Consider the following 26,739-nt stretch of genomic DNA (forward strand, 5'->3'; position numbering starts at 1 on the left):
GGACCTTGAGGCTCTCTGTGGGGCATACCGGGTGAGGCAGTCCCGTAGGTACGAGGGTCCTAGGCCGTGAAGGGCTTAGGATCTTAGATCTTCACCAATGTTGCTCCCTCGTTTGGTGTCTACCCTTACAGACTGACAGCCAGAGAGGCAGGAGTCAGATATAGTCCCTGACAAATGCCTAGAACAATACCACTCAATAAAGTTGTGGCCTAAATTTTGCAATCGTCACAACTTTGTAAGGTTTGGCGGTTAGGCATTGGTTTATAGAAATGTGTGGGAGGGGAGGCGTGGCCATCACCTGCCCCTCCAGAAATAAGGTATTCCGGTAAAGGACTCTGGGGGTCCTGGATCTCATCCGAAGTCCGCTTGAGGGGCTAGGGCCATGTCAGGAACACAGGAACACCGGGTTGAGCTTCAATCGATCTTCACCAATGTTGCTTCCTCATTTTGTGTTTATCCTTACAGACTGACAGCCAGAGAGGCAGAAGTCAGTTATAGTCCCTGACCAATGCCTAGAACATTACCACTCAATAAAGTTGTGGCCTAAATTTTGCCAAAAAACTAATATTATGTGTCTGTTTGAAGTTATTAACTGGGAAAGAGCTTAGGGGACTTGGGGCGCAACATAATTCAGGTAGACATGATTGATATGGAATATGTGTTCACTTTCCCTGATTAAGACCACATATTTTCTTTTTCAGATGTGAACGATTGTAATATATGCTCAGAAGAAAAATATCCAAATAATAATCAGGATATGTGTATTCCCAAGGAAACAACCTTTTTGTCCTATGAGGAACCTCTGGGCATCAGTTTAGCCTGCTTTGCTTTTACTTTTTCTGTGATCACAGTTTTGGTCCTGGGAACATTTTTGAAGCACCACCACACACCCATTGTCAAAGCAAACAACAAAGACCTCACTTATATGCTGCTAATTTCTCTCCTGCTCTGCTTCCTTTCTGCATTGCTATTCATTGGACAACCTGAAATTGTGGCGTGCCTCCTCCGACAGATGGCTTTTGGCATTATCTTCTCAGTGGCTGTTTCTTGTGTGCTAGCAAAAACCATGACAGTGGTTTTGGCTTTCATGGCCACCAAGCCAGGATCCAGGATGAGGAAGTGGGTGGGGAAGAGACTGGCTATTGCCATTGTGGTTTCCTGTTCCTTTATTCAAGCAGGCATCTGTACTGTGTGGCTGGCATCTTCACCCCCATTTCCAGATGTCGACTTACACTCAATCACTAAAGAAATTGTACTGGAATGTAATGAGGGCTCCGTGACTATGTTTTACTCTGTCTTGAGCTACATGGGCTTCCTGGCTCTTGTCAGCTTCACTGTAGCTTTCTTTGCCAGGAAGTTACCTGACAGTTTCAATGAAGCCAAGTTCATCACTTTCAGCATGTTGGTCTTTTGTAGTGTTTGGGTATCTTTTGTTCCAACCTACCTCAGTACCAAGGGGAAATACATGGTTGCTGTGGAGATATTTTCTATCTTAGCATCCGGTGCTGGTCTGCTGGGTTGCATCTTTGCACCAAAATGCTACATTATTGTGCTGCGGCCTGAGTTGAATGAAAGGGAAAATCTAATAAGAAATAAGACCTGAAGAATTCAAGTGCATAGAATGCATACATAGAGTTCACAAGACAAGGGGTTAAAAATTTCTTTTTCTTCTATGTTATCGTCTTTCCTTTATTATATTGCGAGCTTCTGTGTTAAATAAAATTGTTTAATTGTACACTGCAATGGAAAATAAATCTGTAATGTGTTGGTATTTACATTGTGAAGCATAGCATGGAAACTTCTATTGAAGCTGAAGAAGAGTTGAGAGAAGAGTCTAGCAGTTTATGATTAAGTGGGGCTAAATTTCATCTGGGTCCATCACAAGGTGTTTAGCTTAGAATCACATGGAAGGTCTAGTATTACAAGTCTATGCATATGCTTATCTCTCTCCAGGAAATGAGCCTCAGGCTAATGGAGACTGGAATGGAGGAAAGACAAAGCTTGGAATTTTAGCACTTGAAGATATATATATTGGAATCCAGGTGTGCTATGCTTGGACAAGTATAAGACATTATTCAACTATCTGAATGTAACTTTATTTGTTTCACGTTGCTTCAGAGTAAAGTTGTGTAGTAAATCTTTTGAACCATATTTTTGCACTGAAGAATTTTTATTGCAAAGAGTCAGCTTTTATTCACATTATTTGCCTCCATATGTGCACTGTTAATGACCTCAATAGTTCTGAGATCTTTGGGGGACGTCCTTTTCTTGTTCTTGCCACCCTCATAGGTTCACTTGGTAAGGAAGCAGGGGAGGGCCTTCTCAGTGGCTACACACAGACTTGGGAACTCCCTCAATAGAGAATTAAGACAGGCTCCCTCCTGGTTGTCCTTCCTTTAGCAAGTGACAGCAGGTGACAGCAGGCTGCCAGGCCAGAATTCAAATAGGGGTTTCTCCACCCTCTCATTTTGACTCTCTGGCACCGTATCTGCATAACCCAGAAATTCTAAAACATAGACGCGCTTTTACTCTTCTAAGATTGAATGCATTGCCCTCGGCTGTACTTGAGGGACGATTCCAACAGATTCCCCATGAAAAACGCTTCTATCCCTGAGGAGATGGCAGCACCGAATCGTTGGCGCATGTCCTTCTGGCTTGCACTCTTTATAAAGACTTGAGAAATGAGATTATCACCCCTCTTTTATTGTCCATTCTGGGTTGCCCAACCACTACCACAGTGCTCTTTCTCTTGGCAGGTCAAGATGAGCAGGTGACAGCAAAGGTTGCAAGGTTTGTAGCTGGGGCAATCAGAATAAGATCCACTATTTGACTATTGATCCCAAACCCTAAAATGTATTTTATGTAATTGACTTTTTATTTCTGCTCTTTGTATATTGTATACAGTGGTACCTCTGGATATGAATGGGATCTGTTCTGGAGCCCCATTCGCATCCTGTAGTGAATGCAACCTGCGCCCACGCATCTGCGCATACGCGGATTGTGAATCACTGCTTCCAGGGGGCCACCAGGGCGCGTTGGAAGATGGCCGACAATAACATCTCTCTGACCCACACAAGGTAATTAAGAGGCTGTGATGGGAGTATGCAGCCCCCCTTGCCCCCCCAAGGGAATGGGAAGCAGGAGAGGGCCTTCTCAGTGGCTACACACAGACTTGGGAACTTCCTCCTCTCTGACCCACACGAGGTAATTAAGAGGCTGTGATGGGAGTATGCAGCCTTCCTTGCCCCCCCCAAGGGAATGGGGGGGACTGCCTTGCCAGCGGTGTCCATAATTTACCCCCGGATTCGAAAGAAGGGGGTGAGGACACTTGGCACAAAGCCCTCGGGTGACGTTGGCTCTCCCTGATGCTGTCTCTAATCGTGCACTGGTTCGCATTAGCACGAAATATATAATTGGAAATATATAATTGGAAAAAAACTAATGCACATACATCAAGTGAAGATCGGGAGTAAAGACTGCTGATTAATGGGATCTCTGCGAGCGGAGCAACGGGTTGGATAAATAAATCAAGGGAAGAATCATCATTAAAAGACTGGTACGTTTGGAGTGAAACGGAAAGGGGAGGAGGAAAAAACTTTTCTTATTTTGTCTTATGTGAGTACCAATAACCCTCCCCCCCAGAGAGAAGAATCGTTGCTAATTACTAATCACAAGCAGGAGCTAAGAACTGTGTGGAAATGAATTATTGATTAAAGAGAGGACTGGTGGAAACATCGGGGATGGAAAGAAAGTTTTATGACGCAGTTAAAAATGGACTTTCGTTAAGACAGGCTTGCCTATAGGAGGACGAGGGGAAGGAGGACCAGGGTCATCGGAATGTGAATGTATGGTTATCGGAATGTGATCTTGACCTGGCAGGTCCCCCTGAGATATAGAGGCAAGCCTGTGGAAATCAACGGACAGACTGTGGGAATGTTTTTTTACGGAGGTGTGGAAATGGTGGCTGTCCTTATGTGATACGACTTTTGGAGAGAGTAAAACCCACACAGAATATGTTTGTTTGCAACCGGCTTGTGAAGATTATCAGAGATCACAAAGAAAGGAATATATGATAACAACAAGAAGATGAGGAAAATAACAAATAGACTATCTGGACAAAAGTGGATTGAACTGTTCAATTAAAGCAGCTGCAGCAAGAGTGAAGTTTGGATCCCTTTCGGAGCTTGAAGTATGGGTACCCCCAACAAAAATTTTAAAAATTTGGCTGTATAATTTGGAACTAATGTGATTTGGAATTAATGTGATTTGATTGGCCTGTTAATAAAAATTATATTTTTTTTAAAAAGAACCACTGCTTCCGCGCATGCGTGTGATGTCATTTTAACTGCCTGCTCATGCGCGAGTGGCAAAACCTGGAAGTAACGTGGTGTGCAACACAAAAGCATTCAACCTGAAGCAACTTCAACCTGAGGTATGACTGTAGTTGTTTTATTGCTATGGCCGATGACTGACGCATATTAAGGTTCATTCATTCATTCATATATATAGGGGTGACTCAGTGCCTATAACTTGATGGATCACAAGTGGCATAGATCTTACTTAGTGTCTCATAACTGACATTCAAACTCTTAGCTGTCAGATAAAAGGGGTGCATTAAGGGGATTAAGGCCTCTCAGCTGCCCCCCATTATATTCTGACCAACATCCTCTTGTTTAATGTGGATTTACGAGGGAGCATTTGTTGAGACTGCTCATGATGCAATTGGAAGGCGACACAGGCATAAGGCATTCATGACTACCTTCTTGCTAACCCCTGTCACAAAGATTTGAATCCAGTGTTCTCTTCATGCTGCGGATCATTCCAAACTTCACCATGCCTTCCTATCTAACTAAAGCGTGAGGGAAATCTTCTTTCCAGAATATGTGACAAACAACTTTTCTTAATTCCCAAAGGACTCCACATCCTCCATTTAGGAATTGTTGTTAATGTAATAATTAACTACACAATTAGCTACTCAGAAGGACGGTCATTAGTTATGATGTTCAGCCAAACCCCTGTGGGACTTCCTTGGCTGTTAGCAGAAGAGAGAGCAAAGAGTATGAAGGTTGTCATAAATATATCCAGTGAAAGTCAGGGATATGGAGTGGCACTGGAAACGGACAGGGGTTCACAGCTCTGCTCTTGGATATTCCAGGCTTCAGACTTCTGTACCGAGGATGGTGGTTTTAGTCGTTTTGCTGCTGCCTCTGCTTCCTCCCATGGAATGCAAGACTCACGCTGTTCAGTGCAATATCTATTACCCACAGCCTCCACTTCACAAATATCATCAATTAGGAGACTTCATAATTGGTGGAATTGCTTATCATGCTGGTGCCATCGTCAGTGAATTAGCCTTCAGGGAAGAACCCCTGCCAACATTGACAGATCTATTTGTGTAAGGCCTAAATGATTGTTTGATTTTCTTTCCAAATATTGTATTAATTTATTTTATTCAATAAAAATTGCCACTTAGATAATTTGTGCTAGAGCTGCAGCTAAAGAACACAAAATGTAGGGGGAAATCCTATTAACCAAAAGCTAGTGTGAAGTAAGATTCTGCAAATTAATGCGGCATAAAGTTACACCAGATCTAAACCCTGTTTGGCAGCAGAGCTCCTGCTGCTATTCTGTCCATGTCTGGCTTAGGGAAAACCTACTTTTAAAATATGTATTGTGCCAGGTTACCAGGTCACATGACCAAGCTGGACATGCTTAGGATCTAACAAAGTCTCCGCTCTCTGATTCCACCTCTGCCTTGCTCCTGGAATGCTCCCTTTTTCAGTCTTAGACCAGCTTGGCTCAACCAGCTTCATCACAGCCAGCTTGGTTGAGATGACCAACTTATGCTGATATACAGTATGTTCAACTGAACTGGGGTTGGGGACTTAATGCCAACTGAGCATGGTTGATCCAGAGATCCAGTGCATCCTAAAATGCTCCTCCTTGTGGATTTTACCACAGGGTTGCCCCTTCAGTCTGCTCCATCTGACAGCTTTAAAAAATAAACACCATCCCATCTGTTTTGTTATAGTTTAACTTTATTTTCAAATAAGCTTTATATTGAAATAAATTATAAAAATCTAAAAACTTATTTTAATCAGAATGGAGAGTTTTATATTGTAAATGTGACTGCTTACATAGTTAATTTTTTAATATTTATATCCAACTTATGTATAAATACTGTAATAATTGATTGTTAATAAAAGAGGCACAGAACACATTGGTAATAACTAAACTAAGTATGGAATATCCTTCTGAAAAAGAATCTCACACTTCTTTCAGCATAATCCCTAAGCATTACCAGCACATCCTGGCTTTGGCATTCACAGTCAAAGAGATCAATGAAAACCCTCACCTCTTACCCAATCTCACTTTGGGCTTCCACATCTATGACAGCTATTGCAATGCAAGGAGGACTTATCATGCTACAATGCTACTTTTATACACAGAGGACAGATTTATCCCTAACTACCTATGTGAGCAACAGAAAAATCTAATAGCAGTCGTTGGGGGAGTGGATGCCCCAATTTCCATGAATGTGGCGACGCTCTTGAAAAACTATAAGGTTCCACAGGTAGGTCAACTCTGCTTTCTCTATCCCTCCCTCCCTCTATGTGACCCCCCACATTTCCTGTACTATTATTTCAAGATATTAATGTGGGCCTTAAAAATACTGAGACTTCCTTTTTATAAATCTTACATGCAAACTGAGTTTTATGATCCTGTTTCTGATATGGTTTTTAAGATGCTGCGAGTGCTGCTGTTTCTTTGTGTTACTGAATTTATTGCAGGAGTTTAAATGTGCTATTTTGGGTTGTTAGTTGACATGGGTGGAAATGATTTTTTTTCTCTCAACCTGATTGGCATTTGGTTGGGGTTTGTTTCATATTTCCTTATTTCGCTGCTGTCATTGGTCAAATAACGTTCCTAACTGGGCAATAAGAATTTTGCTCTGAGAGTGTTGCTGTAATCTAGCAATTATAGATGCAACGTTTGAGCCAGAAAAACCTCAGTGCATTTTCCTCTCAGCCATAAATCCGCTTGATGGCTATTGATCAGTGTATATTCTTTCAGCCTTGAATCCCTAACTTGAGCATTGGAATGTGGTTGTTGTTGTTGTTTAGTCGTTTAGTCGTGTCCGACTCTTCGTGACCCCATGGACCAGAGCACGCCAGGCACTCCTGTCTTCCACTGCCTCCCGCAGTTTGGTCAAACTCATGCTGGTAGCTTCGAAGACACTATCCAACCATCTCGTCCTCTGTCGTCCCCTTCTCCTTGTGCCCTCCATCTTTCCCAACATCAGGGTCTTTTCCAGGGAGTCTTCTCTTCTCATGAGATGGCCAAAGTACTGGAGCCTCAGCTTCAGGATCTGTCCTTCCAGTGAGCACTTAGGGCTGATTACCTTCAAAATGGAGAGGTTGGATCTTCTTGCAGTCCATGGGACTCTCAAGAGTCTTCTCCAGCACCATAATTCAAAAGCATCAATTCTTCGGCGATCAGCCTTCTTGATGGTCCAGCTCTCACTTCCATACATCACTGCTAGGAAAATCATAGCTTTTACTATACGGACCTTTGTTGGCAAGGTGATGTCTCTGCTTTTTAAGATGCTGTCTAGGTTTGTCATTGCTTTTCTCCCAAGAAGCAGGTGTCTTTTAATTTCGTGGCTGCTGTCACCATCTGCAGTGATCATGGAGACCAGGAAAGTAAAATCTCTCACTGCCTCCATTTCTTCTCCTTCTATTTGCCAGGAGGTGATGGGCCCAGTGGCCATGATCTTCGTTTTTTTATGTTGAGCTTCAGACTAAATTTTTCGCTCTCCTCTTTCACCCTCAATAAAAGGTTCTTTAATTCCTCCTCACTTTCTGCCATCAAGGTTGTGTCATCTGCATATCTGAGGTTGTTGATATTTCTTCTGACAATCTTAATTCTGGCTAGGGATTCATCCAGCCCAGCCTTTCGCATGATGAATTCTGCATATAAGTTAAATATGCAGGGAGACAAAATACAGCCTTGCTGTACTCCTTTCCCAATTTTGAACCAATCAGTTGTTCCATATCCAGTTCTAACTGTAGCTTCTTGTCCCACATAGAGATTTCTCAGGAGACAGATGAGGTGATCAGGCACTCCCATTTCTTTAAGAACTTGCCATAGTTTGCTGCGGTCGACATAGTCAAAGGCTTTTGCATAGTCAATGAAGCAGAAGTAGATGGCTTTCTGGAACTCTCTAGCTTTCTCCATAATCCAGTGCATGTTTGCAATTTGGTCTCTGGTTCCTCTGCCTTTTCTAAATCCGGCTTGCACTTCTGGGAGTTCTCGGTCCACATACTGCTTGAGCCTTCCCAGTAGAATTTTAAGCATAACCTTGCTAGCGTGTGAAATGAGTGCAATTGTGTGGTAGTTGGAGCGTTCTTTAGCACTGTCCTTCTTTGGGATTGGGATGTAGACTGATCTTCTCCAATCCTCCGGCCACTGCTGAGTTTTCCAAACTTGCTGGCATATTGAGTGTAGCACCTTAACAGCATCATCTTTTAAAATTTTAAATAGTTCAGCTGGAATACCATCACTTCCACTGCTTTCTGCTATATCTTTCTGCTATAATTCCTCTGTGTATTCTTGCCACCTCTTCTTGATGTCTTCTGCTTCTGTTAGGTTCTTACCACTTTTGTCCTTTATTATGGTAATCTTTGAACGAAATGTTCCTTTCATATCTCCAGTTTTCTTGAACATATCTCTGGTTCTTCCCATTCTGTTATTTTCCTCTATTTCTTTGCATTGCTCATTTAAGAATGCCTTCTTGTCTCTCCTTGCTATTTTTTGGAAATCTGCATTCAATTTCCTGTATCTTTGACTATCTCCCTTGCATTTTGCTTGCCTTCTCTCCCCCCGCTATTTGTAAGGCCTCATAGGACAGCCACTTTGCTTTCTTGCATTTCCTTTTCATTGGGATGGCTTTTGTTGCTGCCTCCTGTATAATGTTGCGAGCATCCATCCATAGTTCTTCAGGCACTCTGTCCAACAAATCTAAATCCTTAAACCTGTTCCTCACTTCCACTGTGTATTCATAAGGGATTTGATTTAGATTGTATCTTACCGGCCCAGCGGTTTTTCCTACTTTCTTCAGTTTAAGTTTGAATTTTGCTATAAGAAGCTGATGATCTGAGCCACAGTCAGCTCCAGGTCTTGTTTTTGCTGACTGTATAGAGCTTCTCCTTCTTTGGCTACAAAGAATATAATCAATCTGATTTTGATCCTGCCCATCTGGAGACGTCCATGTGTAGAGTCATCTCTTTTGTTGTTGCAAAGGAGTTTTTGTGATGACCAGCTTGTTCTCTTGACAGAACTCTATTAGCCTTTGCCCTGCTTCATTTTGATCTCCAAGGCCAAACTTGCCAGTTGTTCCTTTTATCTCTTGACTCCCTACTTTAGCATTCTTCAATTGTATGAGATTCTATAGTTGGCTTCCATAAGCAGAGGTGAAAGCACTGGTTTCCTATTTCCATGAATGCTCTTGAAAACTTTAATATGCAATATGCATTGTATTATTACAACTTTTCTTTCTCTCCCCTAAAATCCCTTTAGCTCATATATGGCTCTGCTCCATTGAAAACAGATGGAAACCCAGGAATTTCTTTCTACCAGATGGTTCCTCATCAAGCACTTCAATACAAAGGAATTCTCTCTTTGCTTCTTTATTTCAAATGGATATGGATTGGAGTACTAGTAATGGATAATGAAAATGGTGAAATGATTTTGCAGACTGTTTTGCCTAAATTTTCCCAGAGAGGTGTCTGTTTTGACTTTATAAAAAGAATCCCTATGTTTAGGTCTGCCACTGAATTTGATGAAAGTCTTGAAGATGGATTAAAAATACATAAGGAACTTCTGAATAGTACAGCCAATGTGGTTGTGTTTTATGGTGACTCTTATTCCATGATGATTTTGAGATGGATTCCATATTTTGCAGAACATCCACCAAGTCTACCAAATGGTATAGTGTGGATAACAACAGCTGCAATGGAGCTCACTTCACAGCTATATCAAAAGAATTTGGACACAGAAATATTCCATGGTGTCCTGTCCTTCACAATCCATTCCAATGATCTACCAGCATTCAAAGCATTTGTTGAGAGCCAAAATCCTTTAAACACAAAAGGTGATGGTTTCATCAGAGACTTCTGGCAACAGGCCTTTGATTGTGTATTTGCAGATCCAAATGTGGAAGATGTGATGGGGAATATTTGTACTGGGGAGGAGAAACTAGAGAACCTTCCTGCTCCATTCTTTGAGATGAGCATGAATGGCCACAGCTACAGCATCTACAATGCTGTCTGCGCTGTAGCCCATGCTTTGCATTACATGTCTTCAACTAGATTCAAATATCAAGTAATGGAAAGAAGATTTGGATGGAAGTACCAGAATCAACAACTGTGGCAGGTAACATGCTCAACATTATCAAGAGGCAGAAGACCATAAGTGTACTACAATAGTCCTTAATTTGTGTCCTTAATGTGTCCCCAATTCCTTCCCATCCTAAGGTATATAACATATATTTTTTTTTTTTTCTCAATACATTTTTATTCAAAATTTTTGTAAATAAACAGATTCTTATAAATGTAAGGTACACAAATAAACATGCTAATAAATCTTACAATATATGTACATATCTTTCATTTACATAGTTTATTATATCCCTTCCCTAAACAAACAAACAAAAAACCTTTGGACTCCCCTCTACCCTTTTGGTAAGTATCAAATAAAAATTCTATAATCATGTACTTTATTTTTAAACTTATATATTAGCTGCTGTTAGCGTTACTCCATCCCCGCTAATATCATCTACAAATTATTTCCAATATATTTCCAATATTTGTTCCAGTTTTTATGAAATTCCTGTTCATCTTGATCTCGTATTCTTGCTGTTATCCTGGCAAGCTCTGCATAATTTACCATTTTAAGCTGCCATTCATTTATATTAGGTATAACTTCCGTTTTCCAGTTTTGAGCCAACATAATTCTTGCGGCTGTAGTGGCATAGAGAAATATTATCTTATCTTCTTTTTTGATTTCTTTACCCAGAATTCCTAACAAAAAGGCTTCGGGTCTTTTGGGAAATGTATATTTAAGAATTTTTTTAAGCTCATTATATATTAGTTCCCAAAAACCTTTCACTTTATTGCATGACCACCATAGATGATAGAGATCGCCCTCCGCCTCACCACATTTCCAACAACTTTTGTTCTTTAATCTATACATTTTGGCCAATTTCACCGGTGTATGGTACCACCTATATATCATTTTCCATACGTTTTCCCTCAGTGCCGTACACGCTGTAAACTTTATATTTTTATTCCATAATTCCAGCCATCTTTCAAATTCAATATTATACCCGAAATCTATCGCCCATTTGGTCATTGCCTCCTTCACCTCCTCGTCTTTTGTATACCACTCGAGTAGTATATCATATATTTTAGACAGTATTTTACTCTTGCCTTCAACAACCTCCACATTAAACTTAGATTTTTTATCCTCAAAACCTGCCTTCTTTTTGTCTTCTTTTAGCAAATCATTCACCTGATGGTATTGCAACCAACCAGTAAGTGAGTCTTTTATTTCTTCATACGGTCTAAGTTTAATACCTTGTTCTGTTTTACTTATGAGATCTTCATAGGTGGCATTTTTCTCTTCCATATTAGATTTCTTGATAGTTAGCACCTCTATTGGTGAGATCCACCAGGGGGTCTTCCTTTCCAATAAGTTTTTATTTCTCTCCCATACCTGAAATATTGGTCCCCTGAAAATGTGATTTAGAAAGCCCTTGTGCACCTTCACCTTTTCGTACCATAGGTACGAGTGCCACCCGTACCTATTATCGAAGCCCTCCAGATCCAATATATCTCTATTTTCCAGTCTAATCCAATCTCTTAGCCATAGTAGACATGCCGCTTCATAATATATGCTCAAATCCGGTAGAGCAAAGCCCCCTCTTTCCTTTCTATCAACCAATATTTTCATTTTTATTCGTGGTCTTTTTCCCTGCCAAACATACTTCCCCAGGGCTCTCTGCCATTCTTTACATTGTCTTAAACCTTTGAGTACGGGTATAGTTTGGAATAAAAACAGCATTCTGGGGAGAACATTCATTTTCACCACTGCTATCCTCCCCAAGAAGGATAGCCTCATTCTCCCCCAGATTTCAAGATCTTTCTTAATATTCCTCCAAGTGACCTCATAATTATCTTTATAGAGATTAATGTTCTTTACCGTAATCCACACTCCAAGGTATTTCACTTTCTTAGCTATCATAAGTCCCGTCCTTTGCTCTAAATCTAACATTTCTTCCTTTGTCAAATTTTTAACCAACATTTTAGTTTTGTTCTTATTGATCTTAAGTCCTGACACTGCACCAAACTCTTCAAATTTTTTTAGAGCTTCTTTTACACTGTGTTTTGGGTCTTCCAGTGTTAATACAATATCATCGGCAAAAGCTTTTATTTTGTGTTCCTTCTTTCCTACTCTGACTCCTTTAATCTCTGTTGTTTCCCTTAATCTCTTATTGAATATTTCCAATACTATTATAAATAATAAAGGAGACAGAGGACAACCTTGCCTAGTCCCTTTAAATATATCAAAAGATTCTGACATAGTATTATTTATTATGAGTTTTGCCTTTTGTTCATGATAGATTGCTTCGATACCTTTTCTAAATTTTTCTCCCATCCCCATCATTTCCAAGCTTTTCCTCATGAACCCCCATGAAACATTATCAAATGCCTTTTCGGCATCTATAAATACCAGGGCGGCCTGCTTATCTATTCTCATATCCAGATATTCAATAATATTTATCACATTTCTTACATTGTCCCTCAATTGTCTCCCTGGAAGGAAGCCCGTTTGATCTTTATGAATTCTATTATTTAATACCTTTTTTAATCTTTCTGCCATTACGTCTGCGAACAACTTATAATCGTTGTTTAGTAACGAAATTGGTCTATAATTCTTCAGCTCCAACATATCGACCTCTTTTTTAGGAATTAAAGTAATATATGCTTCCTTCCAGGTGTTCGGGATCCTCCCCTCTTTTAAGATACCATTCATCACTTCGCATAGAATTGGGGATATTTGATCGCTTAATGTCTTATAATACTTAGCCGATAAGCCATCCGGCCCCGGCGCTTTTCCAATTTTCATCCTTTTTATAGCCCTTTTTATCTCTTCTTGTGTAATAGTCTGGTCTAGTAACTCTTTTTCTTCTTTTGAGATCTGTGGCATCTGATGTTCTTGCATAAAGCAGTCTATTTCATGATCTGTTTCTTTGCCTCTTTTGTATAGTTCTTTGTAGTACTTCTGGAAAGTCCTTTTTATTTCTTTTGGTTCTTCTACAATCCTTTCTCCATCCTTTATCTTGCTAATCATGTTTTGTTTCCTTCTTTCTCTTATTTGCCATGCCAGGTATTTCCCTATCCTATTGGCTGATTCGAAATTTTTCTGTTTCATCATTTTTATTTTCCATTCAATTTCCTGGTTAATTATTACTGAAAATTTGGCTTGTAATATCTTTATGTTTTGTTTTACGTTCTCATCACCGGGATTTATAGTTAATTTTCTTTCATTTTCCATAATCTCAGTTAGAATTTGCTCTTTCTTTTTCTCTTTTTCTTTTCTTAATTGACTGTTTTTCTGGATCAGGAAGCCTCTCATGACTGCCTTTCCTGCATCCCACACTACCTCTAGAGCTGTTTCCCCATTTAAATTCCATTTGAAGTACTCTTCAATTGTTTCCTTAGCTTTAGTTACTATTCTTTGGTCGTTGAATAAAAATTCATTCATTCTCCATCTACCTATTCTAGTATCTTTGCCTTTTATCTCCAAAGATACCGGATTGTGATCAGAAATAGTTTGTGCTAGAATTTCGCATTTACTTAAATTCTGCATCAATTCCTTCGATATCCAAATACTATCTATTCTCCCCCAGCTCTGCTTGGAGTTTGAGAAGAACGTATACTGTTTTGTAGTAGGGTTTTTGAATCTCCAGGCGTCAATTAATCCTATATTGTTAACTAGCTCGAAAAAGGATCGGGGTAGTTTCCCTTCCTTAGTCTCTTCCTTTTTTGTTGACTTGTCCAATTTCGGTGAAACCACACCATTGAAATCACCCATTAATATCATTTTGTGATCCATCCATTCCATTAACTTATTACCTAATTCAAGGAAAAAAGCTGACTTTTTATCATTAGGTGCATATATTCCAACCACGATTATTTTTTCTCCTTGAAACACCATCTGTACTACAATCACTCTCCCTTGATCATCTTTATACAATAACTCAGGATCAAATTTTTCTTTTATATATAATACCACACCTCTTTTCTTAACCTTATCGGCAGTCACAAAATCCATCCCTAACCTCTTATTACTCAAGATTCTCCTGTGTTTATTTATTACATGAGTCTCTTGTAGACAGATTAGGTCAAGGTTCTTTTTCAATAGCGTGTGAGCAATCTGATTCCTTTTATTTTTATTGTTCAGTCCATTCACGTTCCAAGTCAGAATTTTTAAAGCCATCTATTATAAAGTGTTTATAAATTGTCAAAATCTGTGTGCAAACTACTTTTCCTTGTCTTCTTTCTCTACTTCTTCTCTTTCTTCTGTTAAGTTTACCCCTCTTTCTTCTTCTTCCGACCCCTCCCCCTCGTCCCCTCCCCCTGCCGCTCCTCCGTCTCCTCCCCCTCCCACTATCTTTCCGAAATCCTTCTCGTATCTCCTTTCAAATTTTTCCAGTTCTGAGGTGGTTGACAGTTTGAATCTTTTTTCCTTGAAATAGAATGAAATGCCTTCCGGAAACTCCCATCTATATAGGACCCCGTTTTTCTTCAACTGACTAGCTAATTTTTTATAAGCATCTCTCCTTCTAAGAAATCTCAAAGGAATCTGTTTAAATATAATAATTGAGTTTCCTTCAATATATAACCTTTTGCTGTAGTTCTGTTTCAATATTTCATTTCTTATGTCCAGCGAGTTGAACATGGCTATCACATCCCCTGGCAGTTTTTTCCCTTTAACTTTAGTCGATTTAGATCTTATCCGAAAAATATTTGCTAAAGAGTAATTTATCTCTTCTTCCTTCTTATCTAACCAGATTGCTAACTCTTTGACCATTATAGATCTAATGTCTTCATTTAGATTCTCCGGTATTCCTCTAAATTTCAGATTAGACTGACTTTGTCTCATCTGTGTCATAGCCATGTTGTCCAGCAGTTCTTCCTGTATCTTTCCTATCTCTTTAACTTCTATTCTAATCCTGTCCACCTCCTTCTTACTGTCTTTCGTATCTTTTTGCACCCTTTTCATTGAATCCTCAAGTACCTTAGTTTTTGCTGATATATCTTTAACTTTTCCTGTCAGTTCACCCACCACCCTTTCCAATTTCTTGTCCAGAGTGTCTTGTACTTCTAATAGTTTTTTCTCTATATAATGTTCATTATTTTTAAATTCTTTCCTTATTTCGGCCATCAAACTATCATAGTCTTTAATTTCTTTCCCCTCCTTCCCCTCTTCTTGTCTAGATGGCCTTCTTTCAGCCGGCGTTCCCACCCCCTTTTTCATTTTGTATATTTTGTATATTTTATATTCTTCCTTCTTTGGTTCACCCACACAGATTGTTAGCTTTCTCAGTTTCTCCCGTTACTGCCAGCTTTCCTTATATTTCTTCAACAAGGTATAGCCCATCCCCCCACCAACAGGAATATCATAACCAATAAGAGAAAGCAAAATACCAATAGGAAAAATCAAATTAGAAGCCCAAGGTATGTGAATGACAATGCCAACGTCTCTCAAATACTACAGAAGGTAGCTTAGTAGGGTATTGAAAGGGGTGATGTGGAAACGCTTCAACGTCCAGGTTCTAAGAATTTTGCCTGGTGCATATATGAAGACACGTGGTTAATTCTTTAAAGTCTTATGGGGGGGTATACTGTTTGTTAATTGGAGTGTGTCTCTTTAAGACGGGAAAATGGAGATGAAGCAGAGGGAGGAGGATGACGAAGCAAGTATTCCCAAACAGTTCACTTTTTCTCCTCAGTCTCCTCAGAGGCTTCTTCACTTCTCCAGTCCTTCTGTTGTCACTCAAGTTTTCCCAACCTTTTATTAAGTTAAGTATGTGCCGGTCTCTATCCTTAATTCAAATATGTTTAACACCAGAACTTAAAATAAAGCATTGCGTTCTGTTCTTAAGTGCTGCGCTCCAGGAAGTTGCAGACAAAGAAAGTTGCAAACAAACAAAGAAAGACGACGAACCGACTATAAACCCCCCACCGTTCGTTGCTATAGTAATCTCCGACCTCGATGCAACAAAGGAATTTCTTTCCCTTCTTTCTAGTCCATTAAGAGATTTCGCTGTTACTTTGCCTCCGACTCTTTCTACTTAATGTCTGAGGTCTTTCCTTCACACCCACTTAGCGGCTACTTTCTTGCCTTCATACTTTTCCACTCCCAGCCTGTCGCTATACTCCATTTTATTCTTACCGCCAGCAGTAGATTCCTTCTCCTTTCACCACATATTTCTTTTAAGCTGGGTTCTTCCGTTAAATTTCCTTTGACTTTAACTTGAATATTTTTCGTTGTTTTTTCGATGTTTTCTGTGCAATCCTTAGTAGCAGTTTCCCAGCTTTTCGGCTGTTGTTGGAGATCCGCCGCTTTTCACACGGAGCCTGAGGCTTCACAACATGGGGTCTATTGCTTCCCTTTCACGCTGCGGCTCCAGCCCTGTTAAACGACAATAACACAGGCGAGCACACACAGCTTCGCTGGGAGTTTGCCCCTCAGAATAATCCTCCTGAGGTTTCGGGGTTCACGGAGCCTTCGTGACCCCTCTGGACCTCCAAGTTGTTCGAGACCCCTCCGGAGAGCAGCCTCGCGCTCCTTGTCTGTGACCGCGGCGTCCCGGAAGCGCACTCAGGTATATAACATATATTGCTTTAATAACTCTTCTTCCTTCCTGCCCTTCAATTTCTGGATGGTTTCCAAATTACTGTTTGATTTTCTCAACTCGCCAAGTCCACCCAACTGGTCATGCCCTCCAGATGTTGTTTGACTACAATTCCCATCATCCCAGAACTCTTACTATATTGACTGGGGCTAATGGCAGTTTTAGTGAAAGTCCTGCTCCATATTTTGTAATAGATAGAAATTCTGTTATGAATTTGGTGCATCTAATTCATTCTGTTAAATTAAGAGCCAGTGTGGTGTAGTCGTAATCTGGTGAACCGGGTTTGCGTCTCCGCTCCTCCACATGCAGCTGCTGGGTGACCTTGGGCTAGTCACACTTCTTTGAAGTCTCTCAGCCCCACTCACCTCACAGAGTGTTTGTTATGGGGGAGGAACGGAAAGGAGAATGTTAGCCACTTTGAGACTCCTTCGGGTAGTGATAAAGCGGGATATCAAATCCAAATTCTTCTTCTTCTTAATGAGCCTGAACCAGGCCTTCTGGGAGTAGATCTACATGAATATGTATGCCCCTTGAAGTCACATATTTTATTTAAAAATAATAATACATAGAAACAGAAGTTTCAGAAACTTCAGATACATGCTTTAAAGTCAATTTATAAGAACTCTCCCTGCTCTCTTCATTACCATCTTTATTAAAATTTACTACCCTTGGTATAGGTTTCTATATGTTCATCTTTTCTTTTCTTTTTTGTATTTTTAATGCTACCTTCCAAGTGGGTGCATATACATTAATGAGTTAGGCAGTTGAATCACATTTTTATTTATTTTTTAAAAAAATACATTCTGGTGTCAGAAGTCGGCTCTGACTGTGTCAACCCAAACTAAAATGGTGTTAAACTTATTTTTTTTTTAAAAGATTTTCATTGAAGTTTTACAGAAAAGAAAAATAGAAATTCACAGAATAAAAAACCCTAGATTACAAAAAAAAGAAAAAAACACAAAAAATACAGAAAGAAAGCACAACTAATTAAGAAAAATTAAATTTAAACAAAGAAGAGATAAAACCAATCCATTTTTCCAATAACCTCAATTTCATATGCTTATGTTCTTGACCTCCTCGCACCTCCCCCCTTTTGTATTCCCATTCAGATATTTAATTCAGCAAATTCTTACCCTTTTTCAAATGTTTAAACTTTATACCATAACATATACTATATCCATATTTTCAAGCATATCAATACCTTTTTTTGCATAATCTTATTAACTTTTATCACTAATTACCACTTATTGCCAATCCAAGCACAGTTTTAGCATTCATTAATTTTATAGTATTTCTGAAGATAGTCTTTGAATTTCTTCCAGTCTTCTTCCACCAACTCTTCTCCCAGGTCTCGGATTCTGCCAGTCATTTCCGCCAGTTCCATATACTCTAACAGCTTCATCTGCCACTCTTCCAGGGTGGGTAGCTCTTGTGTCTTCCAATACTTTGCGATGAGAAAATGGTGTTAAACTTATTGGCTATTGAAAAATTAACCATGTTTCAACACTCTGAAAAATATAGAAACCAGAACCTAACATGCTTTAAAGTCAATTTATTAGAATTTCTTCCTCCTTTTTGGAATTACAAAGAGTGAGCTTCTTTATCATGAATACTTTCTCACTCAGAAACCATAAACAAGGTATGACTTACTATCAACGATCCAACTGCAGCCTTTTCTCAACTCTTCCCTTTTTCTCTTCAAACCAGCTACATAATTTTCTCAGACGTGTCTCTTTTAACAACAGTGGTGGGGACAAGATTTCCTTTGATGAGAATGGAGAGTTAGTGGCTGGATTTGATGTGATCAACTGGATTGTTTCCTCAAACCAATCATTTCATAGAGTGAAGGTTGGGAATGTTGATCCCAACCAACAGTTGACCATCAATGGGGATGCCATAACTTGGCCGAACCATTTTAACCAGGTAAGTCTCAATGGTCTGGTTTGTAACTTTTTAGAAAATAGAAAAACTACACTGGATGGATGGATGGAAGGATGGCAAAGATATTCCTATCTATATTAATTGAGAAGTTGTTTTGGGGAAGTATAAAAAGCAAAACTCTATATCTTGTCTGTTTTGTGTATTCATGAAATCAGAATCTACGCCATTAACCAGCCTCCATCCTTTCCAAAAGATGGTTTCTTAACAGTCTGTTGTACTATAATTATCATGTTGATTAGCAAAATTAGCGATACATTACTGAAAGAAATTATCACTTAAGAACACCTAAAAGTTGCCTTAAATATTCTAATCTCAAAATTCTCAAAATTACTATTCTGGGTTCTCATGTTTGGATTAGTCTCAGCCTCTTTCCTTATGTACTGAGCGGTGCCATCCCGGAACTAGGAAAAGAGTGAAAGATGGGGAGCCATTTTGCTGTTATGATTGCATCCCATGTCCAGAAGGGAAGATTTCGGCTCAGGAAGGTGAGTATTCTGCACAAACTGTACAGTTTAAAAGTGAATGGCTTTAGCTGGAATTCATAGGAATGTGCCTACGAATTAACGACTATATACCAGGTTTAGCATGTGATTGAAATGTTTATTAAGCCTGTAGGTAGTTGCTGAAGAAGAAACTGGTTTGTGTCTGTGATTATTCAGCCTCAGAGTCCCTGTCAGGGAAATATGTTGGGTATTAAGTACAGTGGCTTTTGTACAGTAGCTAGATAATGGGCAGTACTAATAACAGTTTATCAGAGAATATAACTTCCAAATGTATGATCAAGCTTCAAACAAACACACACACACACACACACACAGAGAGAGAGAGAGAGAGAGAGAGAGAGAGAGATATCAAAAATGAATTTCTGACTTATCATCAATGGCAATAAGCCTGAAAGAAAAAGTTTGAGGAATGAACTTAACTTGGTCCAGTCTTTGAAGAGTGTTTAGATCCTTCAATTGTTGCAAAAGCAGGAGACCGATTCTTTATGATAGGTAGACTCCACATTCTATCCATCTGACACAACACACACTGATACAGATACATTTACGTGATATAAATGGAAATTTACAGAGATTGAAGGAATAAATGAAAATTTAACAGAATACATGACCAACCTAAATAGAACAGCACAGACAAAAATAATTGGAAATTAAAAAAAATAAAGTTTAGAGTTTTTACTCTAATTTTTTTATCTATTAACAGGGATTGCAACTTTTTGTTCCAGGAGAGGACTTTCAAAATTACTATGCTTTGCATTTTAATAAAATGAAAATAATATCTATCTAGTTTAGAAGTTAAAATGTGAGGTTTTTATCTGTTACACCAAGGTTTAAAAAATCCTTCCAACACTACACAAAATAGCCATAACTCCTAGCCTTATTTTGCTTACAGATTATAGTATTCTAACACACAATGTTCCTCACAGATGTCAGTTAAAACTCCACACACTACTTAATAGGGCTTTCACCAGACAAGACAGGAAAAATTCATAATCAAATTTAATATGTTGTTCATTAGAATACAAAAACCATTGCATATTAAATAATAACAATTAAAACATAGTTCAGATAATTTCTACAGAATATGTGCTCACTCTCCCTGATTAATACCAAATATTTTCTTTTTCAGACATGAATGAGTGTAATATATGCTCAGAAGAAAAATGTCCAAATAGTAATCAGGATATGTGTATTCCCAAGGAAATAACCTTTTTATCCTATGAAGAACCTCTGGGCATTAGTTTAGCCTGCAGTGATTTTGCTTTTTCCTTCATCACAGCTTTGGTTCTGGGAACATTTTTGAAGCACCACCACACACCCATTGTCAAAGCCAACAATCGGGACCTCACCTACACTCTCCTCATTGCCCTTCTCTTCTGCTTCCTTTGTGCATTGCTATTCATGGGAAAGCCTGAGAAGGTGACATGCCTCTTCCGACAAACTGCTTTTGGCACCATCTTTTCAGTGGCTGTATCTTGCGTGTTGGCAAAAACCATGACAGTGGTTTTGGCTTTCATGGCCACCAAGCCAGGATCCAGGATGAGGAAGTGGGTGGGGAAGAGACTGTCTATTGCCATTGTGGTTTCCTGTTCTTTTATTCAAGGAGGCATCTGTGCTGTGTGGTTAGCATCCTCACCCCCATTCCCAGATGTTGACATGAACTCAATGGTTCAAGAAATTGTACTGGAATGCAATGAGGGATCCGTGACTATGTTTTACTGCGTCCTGGGCTACATGGGCTTCCTGGCTCTTGTCAGCTTCACTGTGGCTTTCCTTGCCAGGAAGTTACCTGACAGTTTCAATGAAGCCAAGTTTATCACTTTCAGCATGCTGGTCTTTTGCAGTGTTTGGCTGTCCTTTATTCCCTCCTACCTCAGTACCAGGGGGAAATACATGGTTGCAGTGGAGATCTTTTCTATCTTAGCCTCTGGTGCTGGTCTCCTGGGATTCATCTTTGCCCCCAAATGCTATATTATTGTGTTGCGGCCTGAACTAAATAACAGGGAACATCTAATAAGAAATAAGACCTAAGGAATCTGAGTGCCTTCAATGTACTTTATTTTGCTTGTTTGTTAGTTTTTTTATTTATAAAAAATGTTGAACTATATAAATTTTCCCATATCCTCCCACATTCTCTGAACTTTTAAATTTTATTTGGAGAATTTAATTAAGATTTTGCAGCCAAAAAGGGAGGGGGGAATATATGCATCCTGCCCCTGCATTTATTGTTCAGGCAACTCCCCATTTACTTGGGGGTTTAATTACTTTCTTTCCTGTAGCCCTTTTGGACCCCTTAGAATGGGGGTGGGGCACTTGCTTCACGCTGCCGAACACCCTCCCTCCCTATTTTAGGTGCTACTGTTTCGGCCTTGCTTTAGATTGGGTTGCCTGCTTTGGAGCAGGGGCTGGGTAGGAAATTTTCCATTTGGCAGATTGGCTTTAGCCACTTGCTTTTAGCCTACCCCCTTAGCAATTGTCACAACTTTATAAGGTTTGGTGGTTAGGCATAGGTTAATAGAAATGTGTGGGAAGGAAGGTGTGGCCATTACCTGCCCCTCCAGAAATAGGGTATTTCGGTAAAGGAATCTGGGGGTCCTGGATCTCATCCGAAGTCCGCTTGAGGCGCTAGGGCCATGCCAGGACCACAGGAACACCAGGATGAGCTTCAATCAGTCTTCAACAATGTTGCCTTCTCGGCTGGTGTTTACCCTTACAGACTGCCAACCAGAGAGGCAGGAGTCAGTTATAGTCCCTGACCAATGCCTAGGACAATACCACATAATAAAGTTGTGGCCTAAATTTTGCACAAAAACTTAAAACTAAAATGATGTGTCTGTTTGAAGTTATTTACTGGAAAAGGGCTTGGGGGCCTTGGCCGCAACATAATTCAGGTAGATATGATTTCTACAGAATATGTGTTCACTTTGTCTGATTAAGACCACATATTTTCATTTTCAGACGTGAACGAGTGTAATAAATGCTCAGAAGGAAAATATCCAAATAATAATCAGGATATGTGTATACCCAAGGAAACAACCTTTTTGTCCTATAAGGAAAATCTGGGCATCAGTTTAGCCTGCTTTGCTTTTACTTTTTCTGTGATCACAGTTTTGGTCCTGGGAACATTTCTGAAGCACCACCACACACCCATTGTCAAAGCAAAAAACAAAGACCTCACTTATAAGCTTCTAATTCCTCTCCTGCTTTGCTTCCTTTCTGCATTGCTATTCATTGGACAACCTGGAATTGTGGCGTGCCTCCTCCGACAGACGGCTTTTGGCATTATCTTCTCAGTGGCTGTTTCTTGTGTGTTAGCAAAACCCATGACAGTGGTTTTGGCTTTCATGGCCACCAAGCCAGGATCCAGGATGAGGAACTGGGTGGGGAAGAGACTGGCTATTGCCATTGTGGTTTCCTGTTTCTTTATTCAAGCAGGCACCTGTACTGTGTGCCTGGGATCTTTGCCCCCATTTCCAGATGTTGCCATGCACTCAATAACTAAATAAATTGTACTGGAATGTAATGAGGGCTCCGTAACTATGTTTTACTCTGCCTTGAGCTACATGGGCTTCCTGGCTCTTGTCAGCTTCACTGTAGCTTTCTTTGCCAGGAAGTTACCTGACAGTTTCAATGAAGTGAAGTTCATCACTTTCAGCATGTTGGTCTTTTGCAGTGTTTGGGTATCTTTTGTTCCAACGTACCTCAGTACCAAGGGGAAATACATGGTTGCTGTGGAGATCTTTTCTATCTTAGCATCTGGTGCTGGTTTGCTGGGTTGCACCTTTGCACCAAAATGCTACATTATTGTGTTGCGTCCTGAGTTGAATGAAAGGGAACATCTAATAAGAAATAAGACCTGAAGAATTCGAGTGCATAGAATGCATGCATGCATGAAGAGTGATCACCAGACAAGGGGTTAAAATGGGCTTGTTCTGCTATGTTATCTTCTTTCCTTTTATATATTGCGAGCTTCTGTGTTAAATAAAATTGTTTAATTGTACACTGAAATGGAAAATAAATCTGTAATGTGTTGGTATTTAGATTGTGAAGCATAGCATGGAAACTTCTATTGAAGCTAAAGAAGAGTTGAGAGAAGAGTCTAGCAGTTAATGATTAAGTGGGGCTAAATCTCATCTGGGTCCATCACATGGTGTTTAGCTTAGAATCACATGGAAGGTCTAGTATTACAAGTCTATGCATATGCTTATCTCTCTCCAAGAAATGAGCCTCAGGCTAATGGAGACTGGAATGGAGGAAAGACAAAGCTTGGAATTTTAGCACTTGAAGATATATATATTGGAATCCAGGTGTGCTATGCTTGGACAAGTATAAGACATAATTCAACTATCTGAATGTAACTTTATTTGTTTCACGTTGCTTCAGAGTAAAGTTGTGTAGTAAATCTTTTGAACCATATTTTTGCACTGAATAATTTTTATTTCAAAGAGTCAGCTTTTATTCACATTATTTGCCCCCATATGTGCACTGTCAGTGGCCTCAATAGCCCAGGTTCCGAGATCTTTGGGGGAAGTCCTTTTCTAGTTCTTGCCACCCTCACAGGTTCACTTGGTAGCGAAGCAGGAAATGGCCTTCTCAGTGGCTACATAAAGACTTGGGAACTTCCTCCATAGTGAATTTAGATAGACTCTCTCCTAGTTGTCCTTCCTTCAGCAAGTGACAGCAGGTGTCAGCAGGTAACAGCAGGCAGACAGGTCAGAATACATATGGAGTCTGTCAGTGCCTATAGCTTGAAGGATTACAGGTCAATCTTACTAAGCATTTCACAGTTGGTATTCAAACTCATAACTCTCTGGTAAAAGGGGTGCTTTGAGGCAGTTAATACCTCTAAAGTGCCCCCCTTATATCCTGACCAACATCCTCTTGTTTAATGTGGATTTACAAGGGAGCATTTATTGAGACTGCTCATGGTGCAGTAGGAAGGAGATGCAGGCATAAGGTATCCATGATACCTTGTTGCTAACCCCTATCACAAAGATTTGATTCCAGTGTTCTCTTCATGCTGCAGGTCATTCCAAACTTCACCATGCCTTCCTAACTAACTAAAGCGTGAGGGAAATCTTCTTTCCAACATATGTGACAACCAACTTTTCTTAATTCCTAAAGGACTCCACATCCTCCATTTAGGAATTGTTGTTAATGTAATAATTAACTACACAATTAGTTAGTCAGAAGGACGGTTATTAACTATGATGTTCAGCCAAACCCCTGGGGAACTTCCTTGACTGTTAGCAGAACAGAGAACGAAGAGTGTGAATGCTGTCATAAATATATCCAGTGCAATTCAGGGATATGGAGTGGCACTGGGAAAAGACAGGGGTTCACAGATCTGCTCTTGGATATTCCAGGTTTCAGACTTCTGTACCGAGGATGGTGGTTGTAGTCATTTTGCTGCTGCCTCTGCTTCCTCCCATGGAATGCAAGACTCACGCTGTTCAGTGCAGTATCTATTACCCACAGCCTCCACTTCACAAATATCATCAATTAGGAGACTTCATAATTGGTGGAATTGCTTATCATGCTGGTGCCATCGTCAGTGAACCAGCCTTCAGGGAAGAACCCCTGCCAACATTGACAGATCTATTTGTGTAAGGCCTAAATGATTGTTTGATTTTCTTTCTAAATATTGTATTAATTTATTTTATACAATAAAAATTGCCACTTAGATAATTTGTGCTAGAGCTGCAGCTAAAGAATAAAAAATGTAGGGAGAAATCCTATCTACCAAAAGCTAGTGTGAAGTAAGATACAGCAAATTAATGTGGCATAAAGTTACTCCAGATCTAAACCCTGTTTGGCAGCAGGGCTCCTGCTGCTATTCTGTCCATGTCTGGCTTAGGGAAACCTGCTTTTAAAATATGTACTAGGCCAGGTTGCCAGGTCACATGACCAAGCTGGACATGCTTAGGATCTAACAAAGTCTTCGCTCTCTGATTCCACCTCTGCCTTGCTCCTGGAATGCTCCCTTTTTCAGTCTTAGACCAGCTTGGCTCAACCAGCTTCATCACAGCCAGCTTGGTTGAGATTACCAAGTTATGCTGATATAAAGTATGTTCAACTGAACTGGGGTTGGGGACTTAATGCCAACTGAGCATGGTTGATCCAGAGATCCAGTGCATCCTAAAATGCTCCTCCTTGTGGATTTTACCACAGGGTTGCCCCCTCAGTCTGCTTCATCTGACAGCTTTAAAAAAGAAACACCATCCCATCTGTTTTGTTATATTTTAACTCGATTTTCAATAAGCTTTATAATGAAATAAATGATAAAAATATAAAAACTTATTTTAATCAGAATGGAGAGTTTTATATTGTAAATGTGACTGCTTACATAGTTAATTTTTTATATTTATATCCAACTTATGTATAAATACTGTTATAATTGATTGTTAATAAAAGAGGCACAGAACACATTGGTGTTGTTTAGTCGTTTAGTAGTGTCCGACTCTTCATGACCCCATGGACCAGAGCACGCCAGGCACTCCTATCTTCCACTGCCTCCTGCAGTTTGGTCAGACTCATGTTTGTAGCTTCGAGAATGCTGTCTAACCATCTTGTCCTCTGTCGTCCCCTTCTTCTTGTGCCCTCCATCTTTCCCAACATCAGGGTCTTTTCCAGAGAGTCTGCTCTTCTCATGAGGTGGCCAAAGTATTGGAGCCTCAGCTTCACGATCTGTCCTTCCCATGAGCACTCAGGGCTGATTTCCTTCAGAAAGGATAGGTTTGATCTTCTTGCAGTCCATGGGACTCTCAAGAGTCTCCTCCAGCACCACAGTTCAAAAGCATCAATTCTTCGGCGATCAGCCTTCTTGATGGTCCAGCTCTCACTTCCATACATCACTACTGGTAAAACCATGGCTTTTACTATACGGACCTTTGTTGGCAAGGTGATGTCTCTGCTTTTTAAGATGTTGTCTAGGTTTGCCATTGCCTTTCTCCCAAGGAGCAGGCGTCTTTTAATTTCGTGACTGCTGTCACCATCTGCAGTGATCATGGAGCCCAAGAAAGTAAAATCTCTCACTGCCTCCATTTCTTCCCCTTCTATTTGCCAGGAGGTGATGGGCCCAGTGGCCATGATCTTCGTTTTTTTGATGTTGAGCTTCAGACCATATTTTGCGCTCTCCTCTTTCACCCTCATTAAAAGATTCTTTAATTCCTCCTCACTTTCTGCCATCAAGGTTGTGTCATCTGCATATCTGAGGTTGTTGAGATTTCTTCCAGCAATCTTATTTCCGGCTTGGGATTCATCCAGCCCCGCCTTTCGCATGATGAATTCTGCATATAAGTTAAACTAAGT

At 39.9% G+C, this 26,739-nt stretch overlaps 2 protein-coding genes across 2 annotated transcripts; both read left to right on the top strand.

Annotated features, from left to right (window-relative positions):
* The first annotated feature begins 667 nt into the window (after positions 1 to 667).
* On the top strand, positions 668 to 1,634 carry LOC128400235 (vomeronasal type-2 receptor 26-like). The gene has a single exon (XM_053362353.1). The coding sequence runs from the start codon at positions 758 to 760 to the stop codon at positions 1,601 to 1,603; it is 846 nt and encodes a 281-aa protein (XP_053218328.1). The 5' UTR covers positions 668 to 757; the 3' UTR covers positions 1,604 to 1,634.
* Positions 1,635 to 6,241: 4,607 nt separating this feature from the next.
* LOC128398867 (vomeronasal type-2 receptor 26-like) lies at positions 6,242 to 21,459 on the top strand. Its single transcript, XM_053360129.1, has 5 exons — positions 6,242 to 6,574; positions 9,580 to 10,434; positions 18,692 to 18,907; positions 19,284 to 19,410; positions 20,558 to 21,459. Exons 1-5 carry the CDS (start codon positions 6,242 to 6,244, stop codon positions 21,457 to 21,459), a joined length of 2,433 nt encoding a protein of 810 aa, XP_053216104.1.
* Positions 21,460 to 26,739: the final 5,280 nt, after the last annotated feature.

Source organism: Podarcis raffonei, chromosome 13 (genome assembly GCF_027172205.1).
Source record: "Podarcis raffonei isolate rPodRaf1 chromosome 13, rPodRaf1.pri, whole genome shotgun sequence".
NCBI lineage: Eukaryota > Metazoa > Chordata > Lepidosauria > Squamata > Lacertidae > Podarcis > Podarcis raffonei.

What these genes read in the sequence shown, in the direction of transcription:
- LOC128398867 (XM_053360129.1), top strand. Translation starts at nt 6,242, where the DNA reads ATGGAATATCCTTCTGAAAAAGAATCTCACACTTCTTTCAGCATAATC. An exon ending in GGCCGAACCATTTTAACCAG is followed by an intron (nt 18,908 to 19,283) that starts GTAAGTCTCAAT and finishes TGTTTGGATTAG; the next exon opens with TCTCAGCCTCTTTCCTTATG. An exon ending in GAAGATTTCGGCTCAGGAAG is followed by an intron (nt 19,411 to 20,557) that starts GTGAGTATTCTG and finishes TTTCTTTTTCAG; the next exon opens with ACATGAATGAGTGTAATATA.
- LOC128400235 (XM_053362353.1), top strand. Translation starts at nt 758, where the DNA reads ATGTGTATTCCCAAGGAAACAACCTTTTTGTCCTATGAGGAACCTCTG.